This window comes from Stegodyphus dumicola, chromosome 9, assembly GCF_044657685.1.
Source record: "Stegodyphus dumicola isolate Sdum_Otavi_A_Nest chromosome 9, ASM4465768v1".
In the NCBI taxonomy this organism is placed as follows: domain Eukaryota; kingdom Metazoa; phylum Arthropoda; class Arachnida; order Araneae; family Eresidae; genus Stegodyphus; species Stegodyphus dumicola.
In genome coordinates, this window is record NC_140776.1 from 179,734,822 (window position 1) to 179,759,804 (window position 24,983).

Sequence of the window (24,983 nt, forward strand, 5' to 3'; positions counted from 1 at the left end):
CATTTCAAGTTTTCCATTGAAGGTTCTTTTGATTAATGGCCATTTCAACTCCTGTAAAAATATCTGTACCAGTAGTTGTGCCATGAATACTATACATATCAAGAAGTTCTTCATGCACTTCATAGCTTTTATCTACTCCTCGAATATAAATCAACACCTGAGCAGTATCTGACACATCCATTGACTCATCCAAGGCCAAAGAAAACCACTCAACATATCCATTTTTGTCGAACAGTTGAGAGGATATATTTTCAGCGATGTTTCTTCGAGCCACAGTGTTTGCTGACATACTGACAGTTTTTAATAAATTTACCTTTTCATGGCATATTTCTTCGGCTACTGCAATTATGCATTCTTTGATCATTTCTCCATCGGTGAATGGTTTTCCACGTTTTGCAATTTCAAGAGCCTCATGAAAGCTGGCACGAGTTGCAGCCTCTTGTTCACTTTTGTGTTTTGTAAATGAAGATTGCTGCAATTTCAATCCGCGCTTCATAGCTTCGAATTTTTCTGTCCGCAAACTTCCTGTATATTTTGAGTAATTTTGAAAATGTTTTGTTTCATAATGACGTTTAATGTTATATTCTTTAAGAACGGCTATGCTTTCATTGCAAATCAAACATAGCGCCTTGTTACTGGACTCAATTACGAAATACTGAATGTTCCACTGATCTTTGAATTTTCTGCATTCACTATCAATTTTTCGCTTCTTTTCCATACTACTAAATCACACACAAAAGCAACAATTCAAATCAAAATACTGTTACAAAGATGTCTTAAACTTAAACACGCACAAACACGTTTTAAGAGGTACGCACTGTTTTATTTCACAACAGTGTCATAGGAACTGACTTCTGTACGTGCTATTAGTGCCATCTGTTAGCGATAGAAGGTACTACCTATTTCCTCTTGTGTCCACCAGATGTCGTGTCACATTATTCCTCATGGCTCGTACTCTACGACTAATCTAGAAATTACAGATAATGACAGGAAAATTAATAATATGCCGTTTTGCGGACTTTAGTCCGATTTGCAGCCTTTTTTAAACGTTGCGTACTTTCTCGGACTTTTTTTTTCATCAGTGGACTATTTCACTTTTTACCACCGGCAACAATGATAATATGGTTTTGGCCCTCGGAACTTACTGGAGTAATCAGTATGGCCCTAAGGCTGGAAAGTTTGGAGACCCTGGCTTATACCATCAGAATAAGTAGAGGAAACCTTTCTAATGAATATTATCCTGAATTTTTAACATAATTTGTTGATTTTGAATGTGGTTTTTTTTTTTTTTTTTTTTTTTTTTTTTTTTTTTTTTTTTTTATCATCTTACACATAGTCAGGTTTAAAAATCCAACATTCAACTTTGTATATGTTCTAAATTTTTGAAATTTTCACAGGTTAGAAAATAAACCTTTTGTTACTAACGTTGTTACTTTGTGCTTTAGATTTAAAATGAAAATCTAAAGCAAATATTAATTAATATCAGGGTTCGTAGCTGTGCTTATAAGTCCTTATATTTGAAAATAAAATATAAAGGCCTTTATAGGTGCTTACTTTTTCTTTAAAGACTTTTTTTTTTTTTTTTTTTTTTAGTACTTATTTTTTGCTTTTAGTGCTTTTTTTTAAATGAACGCGCTATTTTTCCCCGTACCAAAGCGGAAACTAAATAAACAACTCTTCTTCCTAATATGGAATGTCAAATGGTGAATCATACTCCTTAGGTGTGGACGAAGAGTACAAACAGGTACCCGTCGTTCTATTGGTCAAAGAATTGGGAAAGCAGTAGAAAATTCTGGTACATTCGGTATTCTTTTCCTCCTACCCAAATACTACACACGTTTGAATTTCTATCAAGATCTTTAAAATTTGCATTCTCGTTCTGCTTGGTCAGTTCATATTCGTGTTTATTATGATCGTTATGCTTATATTATGAGCATATGCATGAATATTTATAATAATATAGTTGCAGTAACTGGTGAAGTATAGATAAACTTCCAGCATGCCTTTAAATAATATTCGGAATGGCTTAAATAAAGGAAAAGTAATCAAATAGTCAAAATAACTTCATTTTTTTGGCCAATACATTATACAGTACGAAGGTTGGGAGGTTCTCCCCCTTTCTCCGCAAAATCTTGAATATTCGCTGCAAAACAAGCAACGGACCTTTTTTTTTTTTGTCACTTTGCTATCTGGATTGAATAGGACTAAAAGTTCTGCGGTCTACCAACCCAAGCGAAGAATGATTCTATTCCGGAAATTTAACGACGTCTGTTGAAAATTAGAATGAAAAACACCCCAGTTATTTAGTTTTTTATTCTCCCAAAACCGGCAGCTGTCGATTCCGATTGCATAATATCACGTAATTCACGGCACAGGTATTGCGCAATAACGTTTGAGATATTTTGCAGAGATAATTAATTTTGATGTTCAGTCTGGGATTTGTTTATGAACACTTAAAAGAGTTTTACTGTGCTTGCTAAGCAGAATATTTTTTAGTTCCGTTTATATGCTGCGCATATATGTTTTATATGATGCACATATCGAAATGTAAAAGCATTTATTTATCGGGAAAATCTAAAGAGCGGCTACAGTCTGCCTCCGCTCCTCTTTTTTCAAGTTATGCTCGACTGTCCAGTATTCGCCAATTTCCAAGTATGCGGGTTAGTTAAGCTTTTATTGTTAAAGTGATGACTGCATGAAGCAAATTTCTGTCTTCTGATTTCAGAAATGTTTTTTATTTATTTTTTTTTTTTTTTACTTAAATTACTTTGCTTGCAATATCTGTTAAGGAAAAACTGATATACAATGAAAATTTAGAAAATGTTCAGAATTTAGATTTAAATTATTTAAATATCAATATGAGTGGAAAAGTAAATTGTATTTATTATTAGGTTCCAAGCGAATACAATAAATATGCCTTATTATTATTTATTTTCTCTATATTGAACTGAAATTTCATCATTAAATCTTGTAATATAGTTTAGTTCTGAATAGTTTTTTTTTCTCTCATTGTAAACTAGCTCTGTAAATTGAACTGTTATTTTAAATAATAATAATAATAATAAAAAAAAAAAAAAGCAATTATTTTCCATGGTTGAGGTAATGCTTATTCTCTCTTAATAAATACTGCATTTGTCATATTTTAAATTACAAGTCTAATTTTTAAGGTTATGCAGTTGTGTATGATGTAATTAGACAGGTGCTTATTTTTTTTCTTAAAATGTGCTTGAAAAGTGCTTATAGGTGCTTATTTTTTTAACTAAAATGTGGCTATGAACCCTGAATATATTTATTTGTAAATATGCTCCAGTAGGATTTTAGTTGGAAGTTCTAGTTCTTTATATTTTCTCCCTTCTTCCTGCATGCCCTCATGGTGTAACGGTTAGCACATTCAACGCATATTCGAGAGGTCCAAGTTCGAGTCCCAGCAAGCACACACATTTCTCACTTCCGTTGCTTCAAAATTACATAATGACTTTCAGTGGTGCCTGAACTAAGTGGTGGTGGATGATGATTCTTCACCACCAGTATTTGGCAATTAGGTCCCATAATCTCCAATCATCCTTTAAAAGAGGGAGTATATAAAATATTTTCTCCCTCCTTCCAGCATGCCTTTAAATGGTGTAACAGTTAGCATACTCGGTGAGTATTCAAGAGGTTCAGTTTCGAGTCTTGGCAAGAGCATTAACATTTCTCACATTTCTTGCTTCAAAATCACATGACTCATAATTAATCACATGACATAATGACAACATTATTTGATTTGTCTTGGAAGCATAGTTTCAAGGATATGAAGTCTTTGCATGTCACGTTATTTTTTTTCCTTTCATGTAGATTTCTAAATATTGAGCTTATTTGTTTGTAACACATACATACATATAAGTTATTTAAAATAAAGATTTGTATGTAGAGTACTATTGATAATGTTAACTATTATCTGAAGTTACATTTTAAAAACTATTATTATATTTATTTTAATAGGGCTGGATTGAGTGTGTTGGCTGTGCTGACAGATCTTGTTATGATCTAACCCAGCATACAAAAGCAACTGGAGTTAAACTTAATGCAGAAGCTACTCTTAAAGAACCCATATCCTTTTTATATTTTTAATTTAACAGTTCATTTAATAAAGATTTCAAAAGCATAAACTTTCATAATAATGTTATGAAATGTGGGATTTATAAAATAGCAAGATTTGATATATTAACCAATTTGTATTTAAAATATGCAGCTATTTATTATTATAACTATACTGAAAAATTATTGGGATTTACCTTCACCATCACTATTGTGAGAAAATAAATGTTATTAATTTTACATTAGATAATATGTAATCCAAGTTGCCCTATTTATCTATTTCATCCTTATGAGCTAAGTGTGTTTGGTTCGATAGCTTTCAAGTCAATATTAATGCTCTGAAGCTAGTGTGTTGGAAAGGAAAAAATAAAAAGTTTTCACTTATTAGAAGTCATTTGAAGAATTTTTCTCATTGAACACAGAGAAAAAACTGATCATTAAAATTTATATTAAATCAGTTTATATGTATATTTTTTAACTGTCAGAACAGAAGCTACTAATTGATGTGTTTTACTTTGGTGGCTAATTCATTACAACAAATCTACTGCTTTTGAGTCAAACACACCTGAAAGCCTTTTCACACCTCATCTAATATTATCATTAAAAAAATTTTTTTTAAACATACAAAATAAAACTTTTCCTTTCTCCATCTTCTCAAAAAATAAAAGTGCTTATATATGTATGTATAGATATAAGCACTTGTGAAACATTGAGCAAGCAAATCAGATCCATATCGAGGAAAAAATATCTATTAAAATGAATAAAATGCCAATAAATATTCGTTTGTGGGATACCAATTTCTAGAACAATGTTTAGTGTGAAGAAATACTTGAAATGTAAAAGTAAATTGGTTGCTTCAGCTTTCTAAGAAATTTCAAGTTATCCTCATCACACATTTAAATTCATTATAATTTTGAAAAGAACATAAATACTGCAGTGAAATAAATTTCTGTTTCTCAGCTGTCTTTGAAGGTTTACCTGAAAACATCGTGTGATAAGAGGATTGTATGATTCCAAGATGGTTTCAATTCAGGAGTACATCCAGTGCATGAACCATGGTTTGCAGAACTGAAGTTATATTTCCACAGCATAAATCAAAAAGACTGGATAAAAAAAATAATAAAAAAATCAAAGGTCCTGCAAAATCCTTACAAACAGGATGTATTGTGTATTTATTGTAAAGCAGTCAGGCAAGGATAAGTAAAGAGATAATTGATTGAGTGAGGGGAAATACTGAGGAGCCCAAAGAAGTTGATTCTGTAAAATTTTTTGAATTGCATGTACTGCAAAACATCTTCAATCACTTTCATACAGAGTCCTAAAATTATTATATTATGCACTATTTGAGATGAAGAGAAACAGATCATGAGGCTGAAATCCTGTAAGTTGATGCTCAGTGTGCTATTTATTGTAATGATACATAGCTTCTGCTGAACGATAAGTTCTCAGAATGAACGTCTCTCTAATACATATCCATGAAGAGAAACTGGCACAACTCCTGGGTCTGTGGGGGTTGAGAATCTAAAACAAATTTCAAATGATTGAAAAGGGTAGCCTAAAAGTGAATATATGATGTGCTGTGTCAAAGAATTACCTAACTGGAACTTTTTTCTATGAGGAGAAAATATTGTGTTGGTTTCAGGATAAAACTGCAAGAACACATCAGTGAGAAAGATGCCCGTTAGATGTATGTCAATGAAGCTAACAGACATCTAGATTCACTTATAAATAAGTTCAGCTAATGAAAATATCATGAATGTAAATAGCTTTACCGAAATTATATCTTTTGAATTAACTGCTGTAAACCTTAGTTCGTGACTCCAGGCTTGCAGCAGTTCTGTTGGAAAATATTCAAGCTGGAGCACATTGGTGCATAAAAATCTAATACGAATATTTTCTCTTTCTCTCTCTCTCTCTTTTTTTTTTTTTTTTTTTCTGTAACTCCAAATATATATATAATGTTCATTATCTGTACCTAATCCTCCACTTCTGAATCTTTCATTTGTATTTTGTTATCTCTAGAATCAGTTTCTCTCGATGTGTTACAGAAGGTTTATATTGGCAATGAGTTTCCACTTCTTCAGCCTGAATACCACTCTCATTGTTGATAGCATCTGGTTGTAATCTGTTTGATAAATATCTGAGATACCACCAAATAACTTGCATATCTAAGGGATTTACCTTAATATATTTGTAAAAGACTGTGCAGGTTACAGAGCTTCAACCTCAAATGGCTGTGATAGGAAAAGCTTTTAAAAAGGATTCCAAAGATATTGCCAAAGTATTAAAAGAGTTGAATGAAGATGAAATTTCTAATGTGGAAAAAGAGTTAGAATCTCAGAAGTAAATATTTTTTAGATAAAAATACTTCAAATATATATTTTATGCAGAATGATTAAATTTTGTCGAAGTTTTGACTGTTTTATAAAGTGACATTTGTTTTGCTCATTGTTTAAAATAAAAGATACTTTTACAAAAGTAGCAATATCAAACGAATGAGTTCTAAGGCAATAAGTGCCAGTTAATTTGTAATCAAGAGGGGTTATGACAGGGGATTATAGAAATGGCAGGAAGTAAATGGAAATAATTTATTTTACGTATGTGAAGAAAGCAGTGGCAATTTTTCTATTTTTTAAATTGCTTAAAATTTAAGGGATTTTCTGTTTTATCTCATGCAGATGTGTCATTATTAGTTAAACATTAACTCAAACATTTGTCTATTATATAATATTATGGAATCTTTTCTGTTATAGGATAATATGTGTCAAATAATTTCCTGTAGAAATATATATTCATCAATTTGATATTTCTATTGAAAAAAAAGCATTCTTTTGTCAACAACTCATTTCAGTCGTAGAATGTTTCTAAGTATAAGAACTATGTCTCTTAGATTAGATATTTCAAAATGTAAAGAGTGAAATAGAATGTCACTCTTTGAAAAGAAGAATGAGAGTTAATAGCAAGAATTTTAGCTTAATGGTGACCAGTAGGTGAATTTGGCACATATATATTTATGTAGAAAATTGTTTGCCCCATATTATCCTAAAACAGAAAAGATTCTTTGTCACAAGATCATCAGCAAAGCACCAAGTTTCATTTTCAGCTTTTATTGTTGGAAAAGATGTCAGATTTAATGTCTGTTATTCGTTTTAAATCGTGATGCGTAGAGATTTGATCTCTGTGTTCTACAGTCAATAAGCGAGAGACCAAACAAGAACAATTTTTTTTTATCCCCAAGATCTTCCATAAGAGTTTTGTTGAGCAGTGTTTTTACTGTTGTTAAAATTGTCATGTCTCTTCAGCTATCTGTTGATTTTTTGGCAACATTTTGTTGAATTTTTTTAAAATGTTTTCATCCATTTGAGACTGCCAGTGGTGACCATTTATGTATTCACCATCATTATCTTCATGCCTGTCAGAGCCATCGAATGAAAGATAACAGATCATATTAATGCTCGATTCCCATATGCTTTAGACATTTCAAATGTCTCCATTGCTTCTTTTCCCACTTATAGCAAAATTTCATTGTCTTTCTTTGCTATGCTTTTGAATCAATGATGGTAGATTTGTGCTGAATCATAGTAAACGATTAACTGCTATGATAGTAATGCTATCATAGTAAATGATAACTTTAGGAAAAGCAAGTTGAAATGTCATAGTAATAAATACTGTTAATTATTGTTTACTAGGTTAACTGAAATAATGATAGTAAAAAAAAGGTATCTTAAAACTCTGTAGATACTCTGTGTATACAAAATATGAATGCATACTCTGTCTGAATTGATTTATAATAAAAATAATTACATTATTTTTTCTTTCAACATATTGCTAGATATTCTGTAGATATTTTACATAAAATGATTTGTGCAAAAAAAAAGAAATAGTAAGTTTTAACCCTCTCACTGCGTATCCCACGATTTCCACGGGCAACATAGAAGTAGCAAAATTTGCACAACGAGCTCTTTTCCCGTTCATGTTTCAGCTTTTATATGATGTTTAAATATTTATTCAGATTTGAATTAACAAATGTCCATATTTCTGCGAAATAAACAAGCACATTTTGCACCATTTTGGGCGTTCTTGTCAAAGTTTAAAGATGTTTATAGTTCAACTCTCAATCATATGAGACTAACTGCTCGACATTTTGCTAGATATATATCCCCCAATTCCATCAAGAACGAAACTCATACACTTTGTGCTGTTTGTTTTCGAAAAAAAAACTTGAACTGGCAAAAAAATTCGCAAAGAAACGCATATTTGGTGCAAGATTGCGAGGGAGGATGACCCAAGCCATATTTCAAAGTTAATCATATTACACTTCATTTCTAATAAATGTTTTTTGAATATTTTGCATATTTTCATTAGTATATATGTTTTACCATTATATTTTATAAAATAAATCATAATTTAACCAAGATTAATTTTCAAAAAAAAATTTTTTTTTTTTTATTATTTTTTTTATTTTTTATTTTTTATTTATTTATTTATTTATTTATTTATTTATTTTTTTTGTATGATTATTCTTTTGCTTAACTTTTCCGACAACCTTTTTTTATGATCTAATTCTATACTGAGAAAAAACTGTTTTACAAAAATTTTTTGTATATTTTACTCTAAAATAGATGTAGATTTGAAATATGTAATTAAAAAAATTAGCAATTTTTGAACCTATTTTGATTTAAAAAAATTTTGCAGCGAGAGGGTTAAATGATAAGTTACATAAATGAAATGTTTTGTCTTTTCATATTCTTAATTATTGCAGTGAAACTGTAAAATAAAAGAATAGAAAAGAAAAGAGTAAGACAACAGATTGTGAATCTTTTTATATCCAGATGGTGCAGCTCTCTGTAGCAATTTTTGAGGCCTATATAACATCTATAATTGTAACCTTGAAGATGTTAAACAAAATTTTTATCATATTACCACTTAAAAGAATTAAAAAAGAATAAAGAAATATCATAAAGGTTCATTAAGGATTCATAAATATTTAATATTTTTATCCACTCTTAGAAATGAATAGATTTAATGAATTCTGCTGCTTTCTTATTGAGTTAATCTGTAGCACTGAATTTTTAAATCAAAAGTTTTTTTAATAAAGATAATGGCACTACAATGATGTATTTTCAACTGCTAGCAATATATTTGTATTTGATATTAAAAAATATAATAATCATTTGATGTGTTAGTAGTTACTTCCATTGTAGTTCTGTATGTCTTTGGAACTAAGTAACGGGTGGCCATAATTAAACTGACAGTGCTCACAGTATTCTGTAGTGCGATCTATTTGCGAGAATGACGCCACATTTTGTAGGAAGATTAAACAAGACGGGGGACGAAGGATTCTGCAAAAAAACAAATTAGTTCCAAAAGTCACCGCTAGAGGGATATTTGGTGCTGTGTAATAGAAAATAGAGTGTTAACAAATGCAAATCAATACGGAAATTACCTTTTATTTTGCATTCAAATGAGGTTCAATGTGGCTGCCATTGTTGTGGACCACATATTGCATTCTGTGCACAGTATGCACAACAGCAGAAAGTAACATGTCTGAAGGAATCTCCCGTACAGTCCGTGATATGTTATCCATCAACGTAGCCAGGTCCTGGACCACTCCTTGATAGACCTTGGACTTAAGGTAACCCGATAGCCAAAAGTCGCATGGGGTAAGATCAGGCGACCGAGGTAGCCATGCAGTTGGAAAGTAGCGGCTAATGACTCTTTCTGTTGTGAATTTCTGTGTAGCATCTGTTGCACCCGTAAAGCAACATGTGGAGGGGCTCCATCTTGATGAAAATGATTTCCGCCAGACATTGTCTTTGCTGAAGTGCCGGAATGACAAAGCTGTTCAACATGTGGCGATATTTCTCTACGCTAACAGAACAGGTTCCCGGTCTTGTCGGGGTAATGTTCTCATAGAAGAATGGACCTACGATAAATTCCGCTGTGAACCCACACCAAACAGTTACCTTTGGTGAATGTAAGGGAATTGCTATGACTGCATGTGGTGATTTGTCATCCCAAGTTCGGCAGTTCTGGGTATTCACAGTTCCATTCAGGTAAAAGTGGGCCTCATCTTCCCATAAGATTTTCCACGGCCAAGCATCATCCACCTCCATTCTGGCAAGAAAGGTGAGAGCAAACGTCAGTCGCTTATCATGGTCGGGGTACATTAACTCCTGTACACGGCTGATCTTGTACGGATAGAAGTTGATAATTTTTCGTAAGATTTTCCATACCGTACTGTAAGGCATAACCATATTCCATAAGGCATATCCATAATAAAAGGTAATTTTATTCCGTATTAATTTGCATTTGTTAACACTCTATTTTCTATTACACAGCGCCAAATATTCCCCTAGCGGTGACTTTTGGAACTATTTTTTTTTCCGCAGAATCCTTCATGCCCCGTCTTGTTTAATCTTTCTACAAAATGTGGCGTCATTCTCGCAAATAGATCGCGCTACAGAACACTGTGAGCACTGTCAGTTTAATTATGGCCACCCGGTATATCTGAGCCAATTTGATTTTAATGTTTGTTTACATTAACTTTTTTTAACGAAGCAATTGTTTTCAATCTTTAAATTTTTAATTATTTATTTTTTAGTGGATATAAACTTAATGTTGACGGCAAAGAGTTCAATATAACCAAAGATATGGTTATAATAAGTCGAGGACAAAAAACTGTACATGGTAAGTAAGGGAATTTAACAGCTGTCTTAGGTTTGTGTCTGTTTTAATTCATATTAAGAAATATTATTTTACATGTTATGCTTTAAATTTTATCCAAATATAAAAAATAGAAAAAAATTAATAAATTTAGGAACTGTTATTATCAACTTTCATATTAATCAGTAACTGCAAACTCATTACCAAAAAGTACCACTTTTAATTTGATTCCTGCGAGCTTCTGGCAAGCCTAGAAGCTGTTTTGGATTTTTTAGGGAAAATAATTTTTTTAGCTGGTTTCTTTTACCCATCAACTGCTCCCCCCCTCTAACATCAACTGCAGACCAATTATGCAGGTGCCTATCTGCATTGCATCTTTATGTATTAAATTTTTTAAATCTATTTCTTGTAGAAAGTTTTCAGATCAACATTTATCTGATGCTAATTTTGACTAGGATTTGTTGAGAAATGAAGCAGAAATGATGCATTATTTGCAGGCACATGATATTTTGCCAAAAGTTGAGTATATTCCAGTTTCTACGTAATGAATTTGTACATGATGGAAATGTCAACATCACTAACAGTCAATAAAATGATAAAAAAGAACTGATAACTGGAAATATCTTGCTTTCTTGCTTAGTTTGTATCGAATGCCACTGGAAATATAAAAAAAAAAGCCTGTTTTTCGTTGATCTGCTGACCTTGGAAAACAGATTTCATTAGGAAAAGGTACCAATAGATTGTTCGGCATTTCTTAATGGGTACTAGGTAATGTCTAATTATTGTATTATTTTATACTTTATCAATGTTTTAAAAATGTTGTCTTGATTTATTGGGCATCAAAACATAAACAAACACATGAAGTTAAGTAATATAATGTAGAGTGCTAATAAGTAGAGGAAACTACATCATATCCATAATGAATATAGAATCAGTAAAAGGGGTAACAGGTAAAGATTCCACAAATGATAGTCAGTTGTTGAAGTCATATTACGTGGAAAATTTTCCAAATCTTTTTTGGCAATAAAAATCTTTTAGTGAAATTATTTTAATACATGAAGCTGTTTTACAAATTGATGCTGGTTTGCTTTTGTCAGTTTATTTTTCTTAAAGGAATTATACATGCACATTATTAGTAATTAAACTACATTTAAGTTAATAAATTTGGTTTAAAATTATGAAAATATTTTGACTTAGCTGTATTATTATGTGATCAAACAAGATCAAATAGTTGCTAACTTTGTCACCATAACGCATCACTACTGCAAGCGTATGACATACGTTATTTTTAAGAATGGATTTTTTGTTTAAGAGTTTATAGTACAATGGGTTTATGCATTCTACTAAACAATGAAGGTGATCCTAGTAGTTTCTTAAAAGAGTGTAATATGTTGCCGAGTAACTAGCAATATTCCAATTTACATTCATTTGAGTCAATCAAAGGCTGCGTGGCAATGTTAGAAAGACATGGAATGTGAGGTGGCAACTTATTTGCGGCAAGTAGGTTGCCATTTATTACTGCCATCAGATTCATCTGCTACTGGTTTAAGGAAAAATTTTGCATGGAAGAACTCAATGTGGTTTATGCTTCTGTTATAGACTGGAATAGTTATTGGAGAGAAATATGCATCTACGAGATGCAGACTCATGAAAATAAAAAAAGTAGGTGAAGTCTTAACCGCAGAGATTCATGAAAGCCTGTTCTCAAAAAGCAAAAATAATTTTGCCCATGTTCTACCACCTCACTGGATTTTCTGCTTGTACAGTCAAAAGTCGTTAATTCGGACACCCATAATCCGGAATGATCTATAATCCGGACCTCAAAGCTAAAAACTTTCTGCGCATGCGCATAGGCGTTTAAGCGTGCGCGTAAGACCTTTACGACTGCGCATTTGCGTGTGCAGAATACGTTTTCGCTGCGCGTTTAATGTATAACGGACGTATAAGCTAAAATTATCTAATTGTCTATTTCAGTTAATGTTGATGATTGTGTTGTTCCTTAATCTTCGAATTGGATCCGGCTTATTATTTTTTGCAGACTGTAAGAGCAATTTTATAAAAGTAAGCTTGAACTTTCGATTATGTCAAATAGAATTTCCGATGCTGGAGCTCCCAAAGGATCTACAAAAACGAAAGTATGTTTCGATGTCCATCGAACAAAAAGTGGAATTGCTCCAAAAAATGGATAAAGTCATAACCTTTGTTTATCTAACCGTTCCGAAATCTGTTTATCAATTTCATGCTGCTCTGCGTGGGGGGGGGGGGGGAACGTGGCGGCGCGCAATGAACTGGAAGTTGATCTGTCAACACTATCGTTATCTTCAGGGCAGATGTTTTTATTTTATTCGGCTTATAATTCCTTATTAAATGTAGTATTTCATCTCGATGTACTTCGTCTTTGATATGATTTAAATCAAATTCCTAGTCATTATAAATATCACGAATACAAATCAAATAGTTTTCTGGTTGCAAATTTCTAATTTCGGCTATGCATAATGTATGCTTTACGCATGCGCACGTTGAAAGAAATGTTTAATAAAGTAAACAAATAAATATTAAGCTTTTTTTTTTTGTAAATTTTGATACCCTTTAGATCATAATTGTTCATTATTTTATAAATTACGGTTTCATATTTTTTATTTTATAATTTCTGCATGCCATCTTACCAGATTTAAATTGATGATCTATAATCTGGAAAAATCAATAATCCGGAATCGCCGAAGTCCCGACGAGTCCGGATTAAAGACTTTTGACTGTATTAGCAGATGAACTAAAGAAATCTTTCTTGTTACCATGCCCAACAAGAAAGACTTTATTGAATACAGTCAAAGAAAATATTAAAAGAGCAACAATTTATTCTGCCTCCTGGGCCAAACATTTTCGAAATCTTTTTTGGCAATAAAAATCTTTTAGTGATCTAATAAGTAATCCTCTACTTATTAGCACTCTACATTATATTAATGAATTTCATATGTTTGTTTGTATTTTGATGCCCAATAAATCAAGACAACATTTCTAAAACATTGGTAAAGAATAAACAGAAGAATTTCAAAAAAAAAAACAGTTTTAAGTTCACAAATTCAATTTTGTGAATCCACATTCCAGAGTTCGTATGCAAAATATTAAGCTGGTATAGGTTTCTTTCAAAGCATGATATCATTAGAAATTGTACTTAATGGAGTTTATGTGGCAGCAAAAAGTTGTAGCTTTAAGTAAAAAAAAAAAAAAAAAAACTTTTTAAAAGCTATTGTGAAACATTTTGCACCCAAAATAAAGAAAAATTTATTATATCAAATTACTGTCAAAACTGGCTAACCTGCCAGTTTTTCTCCATTAACACACAAGTACCTAATTTGTATGATTTCATTTTATAATGTAGACATATTAATGTAGACATCCAGTTTATGTGTGTAAATGACATGAATGCTAAGGTTATAGTTCTCTGAAGAACCAAAATGCAAAGGGAAGTACCACTTTAAATGTATTATTTTTTTAGGGAACATAACAGTTTTTTTTAGTTCTTTTTTAGAAAAGATATAGTTAATCTGTCATAATAAATCGTGCAAAGCAAATGATTTTGTTACACTGGAAAAGAATTGTTTTGATATATGATGTAAAGTAGAATTTTATAAAAACTATATTTATAGTTATTAAAGTATTATATTATATAATTATTATATTATCATCTGGCATCTTTCTGAAATGTTTTGCATTGTACTTAACACTTTCTATAACCATCTCAGGAAAACATCTGTGAACTTAAATGTTAATTCATTTTAATGTTTTATAATGAAAGACTTTTTCCTTTATTAGTGGGATTGAAGTCCCACTTATAGAGAAGGGATATTCTCCTAATGGTGTTGAAGTTATTAATGATAGAATTGAATCCTCCCTTTTTTTTAATCATAAGTATAGTTAATATCTAATTATAAAATTTTAAACCATTTTCAACCAGGTATTTCCCTCTGGTTGTTTAATATCGTACCCAGTAGTTAATGCTCTATTCATAGAATATTGCCTCAGAAGTTGTATTGCTACAAGTTTTAGAATGATTAGTCGATACTCAGAAATGGTATGAAAAAATAATAGAAGATTATCCATGGCAACAGATAATCATTTCTCAAGCAGCATGATTATACTAGGCTGATCGCAGATACTGCAGGAAATTTATTACTATCCTACATGTATAAAAGTATGTTTTCTACCACCATTGCACTGAAAGGTTTTGCATCATTTCATGATTCTAATGAGATTTTGCTATTATGCAAAGATTTAGAAAATAACCAAAGCCAGTTCTGCATATTAACTAGAACTGCATTTCAAAGAAATTATGGTGATATTCCTCTCTTTAGGTAGATAACCCTTACCTACTTTGCCATAATCAAATCCAATCTAAAACTATACACGGTACAAAGTCTGTAATCCGGACTCGTCGGAACTTCGGTGATCTCAAATTAGGGGTTTTTCCGGATTATAGATAATCAATTTAAATCTGGTAAGATGTCATGCAGAAATTATACAATTAAAAATATGAAACCGTTATTTATGAAATAAAGAGCAGTTATGATCTAAAGGGTATCAAAATTTACAAAAAAAAAAAAAAAAAGCTTAATATTTATTTGTTTACTTTATTAAACATTTCTTTCAATGTAAGTTGCTTTGTTTTTTGTGCTAATACTTTCTCTTTAATTCTATAAACAGACATAATTTCTTGTTCAGTTACAAAGTTCCACTGTTCAAGTCCTGTAATTGCTATGTCGAGAATACCGACTAACTTTTCAATCGAAATTCTTTCGTTTTCAATAATTCATTCTCTGTCACTTTCCTCACTATCAGAAGTGCGCATGTGTAAACACTTTACTGGCTTTACGTGCATGCCTAGCAAAGACGCGCATCAGACGGGCATGCGTATGTTTGTGGCTTTGAGTTCCGGATAATGGACGTCCGGATTACAGACTTTGCACTGTAGTCGAAAGGCAAACAAAATCTGGATCCAATTAGAAAAACCACGGAGGCTATGCCTCTTTCAGCAGGTAACACTATATAACAAATTGAGCAGAAAATGAATCTTAAAGTAGACAGTATTTGCATGTTGTATAACAGTTGATTAAATTCACCTAGTAATTATCCCACCACTCTAACTCTGCTGCTCCATGCCACTTTTCAGGGTGAGCTTACCCCCAGGAGGTAGTTCAAAAGTTTCCCAGCCATTTTCCCTTACAACCAAATTAGAGAGGACTTTCGGCTATTTTAACTGCCCCATGTGCCACCTAGACGCAATGCGCATACAAACATCTGTGCAGACTCCAGATTCAAACTAGGACCCACTGGTGCAACAGCCAGGATCACTAACCACTTAAGTGATCAGTGCAACTAGATGATTAGTGTAATAGTAGTAATGGAGGACGTGGTCAAGATTAGTATAGTTGGTGTGTTCTGTAAATTAAGCATATTAATGATTCAAAGTGAAATGTACCTCTGTTTAGTTCTCACTTACAAGGCCTTTTCTGACGCCTTCCAAAAATTGGCATCCTAGCCTGCTGTCTATATTGCTTATGTACAGAGTCGATCCCAGTTGGAACTATGTTAATTTTAGCACATTCTCTTTTTAGGAGAAACTGCAGTGCAGAGTTATGGCTCAGGCAAAGTGAGAAATCAAAAGAGAATCATAAATATTAGCAATATGGCAGTATTTAGATAATTTACATCAATTCAGCTCATCATAAATGTGAATCAACTTAAATTTTTTATATATCTTTGTTTATTGAAATCTGTTGTGAAGTAATGTTGTGAATGTCTTGAAATGCATGCAGTGATGCTGTTTAAACTTTTCAGTTGAAGAAGTCATTCCAGCTGTTATTGAACCCTCATTTGGTATTGGACGTATTATGTATGCCATATGGGAGCATAATTTCAGAACAAGGCCCGGAGATGAAATGCGAACAGTAATTAATATTCAGTTATGTGTAAATGTAGATATTTATGTTTTCCTATATTTGTATTTGGTCTTGGGTAATCAGTAATTTTTGTTTTTCAGTATTTTGCCTTACCTGCTGTTGTTGCTCCATACAAGTGCAGCGTTCTTCCCCTTAGTGGTCATCCTGATTTTGCTCCATTTGTTACCACATTATGTAAGTTTACATTTAACTTCATACTATGATATAATTTGTTAAGAGTTTGACTTCCTTTGGGATAATAAACTAACATCAAACTTATAACAGACACCTACAGAGCCTTGAAAAGGTTTAAAACCTTTTATTAAGTCAGAACTTGACCATAAATGCATGTTTCATGCTTGACAAGATCAGCCACCACTTGTGGTGATATGGCGTAAAGTAACAGTAAGCTTGTCTAGTAGTCAAAGATTATACAATTGATTTAATGCAAAGCTGCTGAAAACTTCTCACCAGCGTAACAATTTAAATGTCGGCAGCTGTCACGCAAAGCCTAAGAATTGCAATCTTAAAAAGTTATTTGATGGCACATGCATTTATATTTAAATTTCTAATCAAATCAGATTATTATTTAATTGTTACCTTTTTTATATTTTGATTAGCATATTTTTTCAATGTGATGCACTTTCCACCTCAAATAAATGTCACTGAAAATAGGACGCATCTTAGGATTACTGATTTTGCCCGATTGTTAATTAAATCGAAGTATTAGATTCTCTCAAATTGCGAGTTTAAATGGAAGTATTATTAGTCTTAAAATCAAGGTCAATTATTAAAAATATTTGCTTTATATTGTTTTAATTCATTTTAATGTTTTATAATGAAAGACTTTTCCTTTATTAGTGGGATTGAAGTCCCACTTATAGAGAAGGGATATTCTCCTAATGGTGTTGAAGTTATTAATGCTAGAATTGAATCCCCCCTTTTTTTAAATCATAAGTATAGATGCGTTAACTATTTTTAAGAAATAGCCTATAGACTTTTAAACACCTCTATTATTTTAACCACATTATATTATTACATTTATTTAAATCTGTTTAATAGCTGCATCATATTATTTGCAGCGGAAGAATTAACCAATCATGGTGTTTTGTGTCGTGTTGATGACAGCAGTGGATCTATTGGTCGCAGGTATACAAGAACTGATGAAATTGCAATTCCTTTTGGAATTACGATAGACTTTGATTCTTTGAAAGAACCTCACTCAGTCACTTTGAGAGAACGTGATACAATGGAGCAAATACGAGTGCCTGTAAGTGTGTAAATTTTTTCGCAATCTTTCTTATTATTATAAATGTGCTATCTAAAAATCGTAAATTATGTGCTAAGATATATCATGATTTACAACAATTAAGTAATAATATTGTTTTTTTTTAAATTAAAGTTTGTGATGGATTTAATATTCCAACTGATTTTCTGCATGAAAGATGTTTAAATGAAACATAGATAGCATGTGCAACCTGCATATTTGATCTGATGGATAATAAATATGTAATAATAACCTGTCTGCTGAGGATAGCCAAAAAAAGTATGCTGCATGGTTGTATGACAAGATTTCACTTATATTATGGCACAAGTCACTTTTCTAAGAGAAATGTATCATCTGTTTTTCAAAACAGGTCCAAGCACTTGCAACGTTCCCATTTCAGTCAATCACGTTTTAACCTGCTGTCCTACTTTTACTCAAAAACGTGTTTATCATTTTAACTCAACGAATGTAAACTTAACAGATCTCCACATCAACCTCATAAGATTTTAAAAGACATATCTTTTTACCATATGATTTGAAGTTATTTTCCTTTTATCCTGCTCTACCTGTTGCTAGAGCATTTCTCAAAATCATTTCTCCATGCCCTCATCAGCATGCTTGCAGTACACCTGAAATGAGGTTGGACATGTGTCATTATAAGTATAATACATGACTGCAGTGGAGAAATAGTAAAGGAGAACTGCTGTTCCCCCATCTGTGGGCTCTAGCAAGTGTCAGCATGGGGTTTTGAATCTATGTCAGTTGATCTGTACCATTTACATGAGGTATTGGAAGGTAGGTATTTGACTTGTCAGTCTTCTTTGATTAGAAAGGATCTTTGCTGTTAGAATGGTTAGGTTAACGTGGTTAACCATGCAAAACTGTGCAACTCTAAATGTGCTCCACAAAGCCATCTAAAGCTGCTGCTTTGTAAAGTAGTAACATGGTCTTCTTGGAAGTTATGTGATAATGGCAAACTTTGACACTGGCATTTCTGCTGAGGAATCCTTAATATTGTACAGTGTGCAATTCTTACCTTCTAATTTTTTCACTTTGGATCTCTAAATATTCTTTTATAAGATGTTGTTGCACCACCAATCAAAATATTTATCTTGTGCCAAAAGAGAGATTTCAGTTTTAGCTTGCAGAAATTAGTGAACCATAACAGCAACTGTCTGCTACAGCAGCAGTATTTTACTATGGCTCGATGCATGTTAAGTGTAGTACTGTGGACAAACAGCTCATATTCTGTCATTGTTTCATCTGCATGATTCTTGACAATTCAGCAGGTAACTGGATGTATTAAATGAATATAAATTAAATCTTCTAGTAGCATAAAAAGTATATTGTAGAAATTTTAAAAACCTTTATTCTTGTTTATACGTCAAGCATATGTAAATGAATATATAGTATATTCTTCATATAATGAATTGTTTGAGAGAAGGAATGTTCATAAGCTGAAAACTTATTAAATGTGAATATGTTTTAAAAGGTTATAGGAAATATTAAAAAATGTAAAATAATATGTAGTATGTACAATATTTTATTTTTTAAATATCAGTCTTAATTGAAACTTTTAAACCCATTCAACTGGTATTTGCAAATTGTTTTATTATTACTCATTGTTTCTCTCTTTTATTCTTGAAAATGATTGCTTCACATCTGCAACTAGTAAACCAGTTTTAAGTGTACTAGTTAAAACTAGTAAATTTCATGTACAGCTAGTAAATTAGTTAAGACTTCAAATTAATTTTTAATTCTATACTTCTATGTCAGCTACCTGAATAAGGCTCTCAAGACATATAATTCACCAAGACAGTGATCCACTTCCAACATTGGTACAAAAATCGCATTTTGGGGGATGTATTTTTGGTTTCTAATACTTTTTTTTTTTTAATAAAGATAAATACAGTGCACTTATAGTTCAATTAAAGTTACATCTATATAAATTACAGATTGTAAAAAAAGTTGGTTAGTGACTGAATTGCACAAACACAATAAGCATATTACAAGGTTGCTTTGCTACCTGGAAAAGCGGGAAAAATTAAAGAATTCAGAAATTGACCAAAAAAAATCAAGGTATTTAAATATTTTACCCCAAATCTGAAAAAATCAGGGAATTTCATAAAGCGATTTTTGCCCCAATGTTGGAAGTGGATCACTTCCTTGGCAAATTAAGTGTCTTGAGAGCATTATTCGAGTAGCTGACATAGAGCCAGTTTTCACAGCACCAATCAGATTGACTTTCAGAAAGGAAAAGCAAATTTCCAGTAACCTCCATAGTTGAGAGCAGAACTCGCATGTTCTTGAGAAAAACAAGAAATCTTTCTCTTTGTGGTACAGTGCTTATAAGCGAAGTAAAATTTTACTAGTTTTGTGTTCATTTTTTTTTTTAGTATTTTTTAATTAATGTTTTGTTTAAATATTCTAAATGTCTTTCCCCTCCTTCTCCTCACATCAGAAACATATTTTCTTATCCGTGTATCAGTGAACTGCTTCTGTTACCTTTCAGAATTTAGCAACAGTCCTAAGAATACCAAGGTGATTGTTTGGCAGTTATATATCATTTAATATAATAGACAGTTGCTCCCCCATTGCTATTTTGTAAATAATAACTTCCAGAATTTTTTGTAACACCTTTTAAAACCAGAAAGCTGGGTCACCATGACATCATAATTTTTACCCAACTGGAGTTGGAAAAAATCCAATGTTTAAAAAATTATGTATTGCATTGAAAAATCAATTAATTTGATTTCTGATTTTGTTTATTACTTAGGTGAAATGTATTGTAAATATTTCATTTTCGTAAATGTATGCTTTTGTGCATGTAAAATTAATTTTTAAGTTATACTTTAACATTATTGTTTGTACAGATATTTTATTATAAATGTCTTTCAGTGTCATTGACTGCAAATATTTCTGATGCACTAACAATCACTCCTGGTATTATATACTGTTTTCGTGTAATTAAAAAGGGAATTTATTTGGATTTAACTAATTTTGTGATACAATTGATTGCTGAAGACATTGGTGGTTTAGTATGCAAATATTCTGTATCTAGTTTTCTTAATTTGAAAGTTATTAAGGAGAGTGAGAGTATCTCCTATTATAGTTCTAATAGTAATGCTTTGGGGATTCAAAACATTCCCCCCTTTGTCAAAATCTAATGCAATTGGCAAATTTTTGTCTTTTCAAAAAAGTGGTATCATAATTTATTTACTCTCAGCATAGCCAATCACACTACAATGCAGTGGGAAAATTTTTGTGTTTTCAAGTGCACCATAATTTATTTACTGTCAGCATAGCCAATCACACTACAGTGCTAGACTATAATTTTCTTAAAACACACCTGGAAAAGCGAGGGAATTTCAGTCTCCAGTTTGAGTGATAACCCTAATATTAGTTATTAATTTTTTGTTTTTCTAAATGGCTGGAATTAGCAATTTAATGCATTTGTTGGGAATGGCCAAGACCTGTTGGTTATTTAGCTATCCCATCACTGACAGTGTTGTCCATGATCATAAAAAAGGAAAGTTTATGCAAATGGGAGAATTTCCCAAAGCACAAATGAAAGGGTCTTCTAACTGTCAAGAGTTTTTTTAGGCTTAACAGGATTTTTAAGTGCTCCCTTGCACATTACATATGCCCCATGTACATTTACAAATATCCATACCTTTTCCAGGATTCAAACACAGGTCCAAGGTTATGAAATCCTGCTTCCATATCATTATGCCAAAAGGGCAGTTCAGTGGGAACTTTGCAATCTCATATCTGCTAGTCCATGAATGGGTATTGCTGACCATATTGAAATGCTGCACAATTATATAGAAATGTATGAAAATTTTTGCCAAATTCCACTTGCATCTCAGTAAGTAAAAATTATCTTGCATATGAATAAAACCATGAAGCAATGATTCAATTAGGGCATGAATAAGCTGTCAGAAAAATTTTCTTGTTCATTGGATTACAGCTTTTTGAATTAAATTTTAACATAGTTAATGCATCATGCATAAGCCAATAATAGAAATAAAAGAGTTTGAGACTGCATTTTCTGCACAAAGTCAGAATCTGAAGTAAATTATGTTTCAGAGGCTAGTAGATTTGATGAAAAAGTACTAGGGTGTAGTGTAAATCCTTTAACGGTGTGATGTTGAACTCCAATGAAAACGCTAATGACGGAACACCACATGAAAATTTTATTGAACGCAAAAAAAAAAAAAAAAAAAAAAAAAAAAAAAATGGCTACATACAATTCAGAAGAGAAAAACCTAAATCTTTTTTCTTAAAATCAAATTCTATACATTTTACGTGTGAGAGCAATTCGTGGCTCTCGAGCTTGCGTTTTTAACATTGCCAACGATTTAATTATTTTAATAAAGACTATTTTAACAACTATTGAAAACGTATTTGTAAATTAAAAAAAAAAAATAATAATCACGAGACATCCTTGTCCATATTAATCTTTAGTCTCTTCTTCTTTTATGTGACCTTATCACAACTCCTCTCCTCATAAAGAAATTTTTCTTGACTATGGAAGGAAAAATTCTAAATACATTTCTCTGCTTTCAAAACACAAGTGGTAACTATTTAGGTGATTATAGAGAAGACAGTTACATTACCCTGCACTTATTTCTTGATAACATAACCGCATAAATACAACAAAAATAATTTAAACTACTCCTAATGTCTGCCTTATACAAAGCATATTCCTCAAATTTTACACAATGCTAATACTTAAGATAACACATTTAATTCTAACAATTTTTTTGAAAATGAAACACACAGTGCAAACAATTTTGAATCTACACAAATATAATTCCAAAACTGTACAAAAATCATTTTCACCCATTTTCATTACTCTTTACCTTACTTTGTATCCACTAGTGATATTCAGTCACTAGACTAGGGCACGACTCAAGCTGAATCTTGAATTTTTGTCCATCTAAGTAATGACTTAGTTTCTTCAGTCCATAAATAATGGCCGCTAGTTCTCTTTTAATGGTGCTATAATTTCACTCTGCTTTAGTAAACTTTTTGCTAAGATACAGTATAGGGTGTTCCTCCCCATCCTGAATTTAAGACAACACAATACCCGCACCATATAAGCTGGCACCTGTCTGCACAATAAATTCTTTAGAATAATCTGGTGCAAATAAAACCAGACTTTTTACTAGTTTGGTCTTCAGTTTATTGAAAGCTTTGTCGCACTCTTTTTCCAAATCACTTTTTCTTTTTTGCTTTTCCCCTTCAAAGCATCTGTCAAAGGTGCCGCAATACGGGCGTAGTCTTTTATGTACCAAGGTAGCTATGTATCTGTGTTTTAGTAGTGGGGATCGGAAAATCTCCGATTGCTTGAATCGGCCTTACTAGGCGACCTTTTCCCAGACCTTACTTCATGACTCAGAAATTTCACATGATCTTGTGCGAATTTGCATTTCGAGGGCTTAACAGTCAATTTAGCTTCCTGAAGGCGACCTAAAACCACATCCAAATCCTTCATATGCCTGTCCTAAGTCGGCGAAAAGACTGTGATGTCGTCAATATACGGTAGAACAAAATTGTCCAGCCCTCCTAAAACTTGAGCAATCAATTTACAAAAATAGAAAAGCGCATTTAAAAGCCCAAACGTCATTTTCTTCGGAATGAAAGATCCAAAAGGCGTCACAAATGCGGCATACCTCTGTGCACGCTCTGTGAGTGGTATCTGGAAGTATCCTTTGGTTAGGTCCATGATTGTGATAAATGGAGCTGCGTTGACTTTTTCTACCACTTCTTCAATATTGGGAAGAGGGAAAAATTCGATCATAGTTTTTTAATTTTCTGTAGTCTATACAAGGACGAGGATCTTTACCTGGGACCTCTACTAAGATCCTAGGCGAAGCATAATCAGATTGCCCGACTTCTAGGACTCCTAACTCAAGCAACCGCCCAATTTCCTCTTTTAGGATGTCAGTTTGTCTTGCTGACATTCGGTAAGGCCTGTCTCTAACCGGAACAATCCAACAATTTAATATCCATTTCGACCAAAAACGTACAGCTGGGGTCGGACGAAAACACCGCTCCATACTTTCTTATAACTTCTTGGAATTTTCCTATTTCCTCTGCCGAAGCTCTTTCTTCTAGCAACTATCTTCCAAAAATCTACCTGAGTTGAAACAGCCAAGGGATAAGGAATATCCACTTCTCCCTCAATATCTTCCATGACCTTCTCCATCACAAGATTCACAAACTCGGGGCGCTGATAATAAGGTTTCATCAAATTTACGTGATAAATGGTGTTACTGCTATGCTTACCCGGAATCTCTACCGTATAATGGCTTTCGGAAATCACACTAGTTACTTTACCTGGCACTATCCAGTTCAGAGCCATTTTGCGTGGTTTAGACGTTGCTAAAACAAGCACAAGATCTCCGACCTTAAACCTTCTCATAACAGCGTTGCTATCATACCAGTTTCCTTTTACTCTGACACTCTTTCATCCTCTCTACAGCCTTCTTTCATCTGTCTATTAAGTCTAGAACTCTACCACAGTGGGGTCTGAACTTTCTTCCTCTAGCCAGTTTTCATACACAATCATTTGAGGCATTCTCAAATTTTTTCCATGTACTAACTCGCAGGGACTAAAACCTGTGCTCTCATGGCTAACAGTTCTGAGGGCGAACAAAGCACATGGCAAACATTCTTCCCAGTCCTTCCCGCTTTCCAAGCACAAAGCCTTCAATACCCTTTTCAAGGTGGAATGCAACCTTTCAACAGAATTGCTTTGAGGGTGACACACAGAAGAATGATACACCTTAATTCCCAACTTGCTAAAAAACTCAGATGTAAGTTCACTGGTAAAACGATCTACCCAAATCACACTGAATTTCCTTAGGGTAACCTGGTGTGGAAAAGATTTGTATCAAGGCTTGAATCACACATTTAGAGTTTAAATTCTGTACAGGAATGGCATCTGGATATTTGGAAGCAACACAAATAGACGTAATTAAGTATTTATTTTCACGCGAACTAGGGATCAGAGGTCCTACTGCATCAAT

The 24,983-nt window shown here is 32.5% G+C and overlaps 1 protein-coding gene across 1 annotated transcript in view; it reads left to right on the forward strand.

The window, feature by feature from the left end:
- Positions 1–24,983, forward strand: part of GlyRS (glycine--tRNA ligase) — an 83,611-nt gene that overhangs the window by 55,491 nt on the left and 3,137 nt on the right. Inside the window, exons 11-16 of the mRNA XM_085824402.1 lie at positions 3,982–4,094; positions 6,280–6,420; positions 10,682–10,767; positions 16,579–16,688; positions 16,781–16,874; positions 17,762–17,949. Coding sequence (XP_085680528.1) covers positions 3,982–4,094; positions 6,280–6,420; positions 10,682–10,767; positions 16,579–16,688; positions 16,781–16,874; positions 17,762–17,949 — 732 coding nt within the window. The remainder of the gene's footprint in view (positions 1–3,981; positions 4,095–6,279; positions 6,421–10,681; positions 10,768–16,578; positions 16,689–16,780; positions 16,875–17,761; positions 17,950–24,983) is intronic.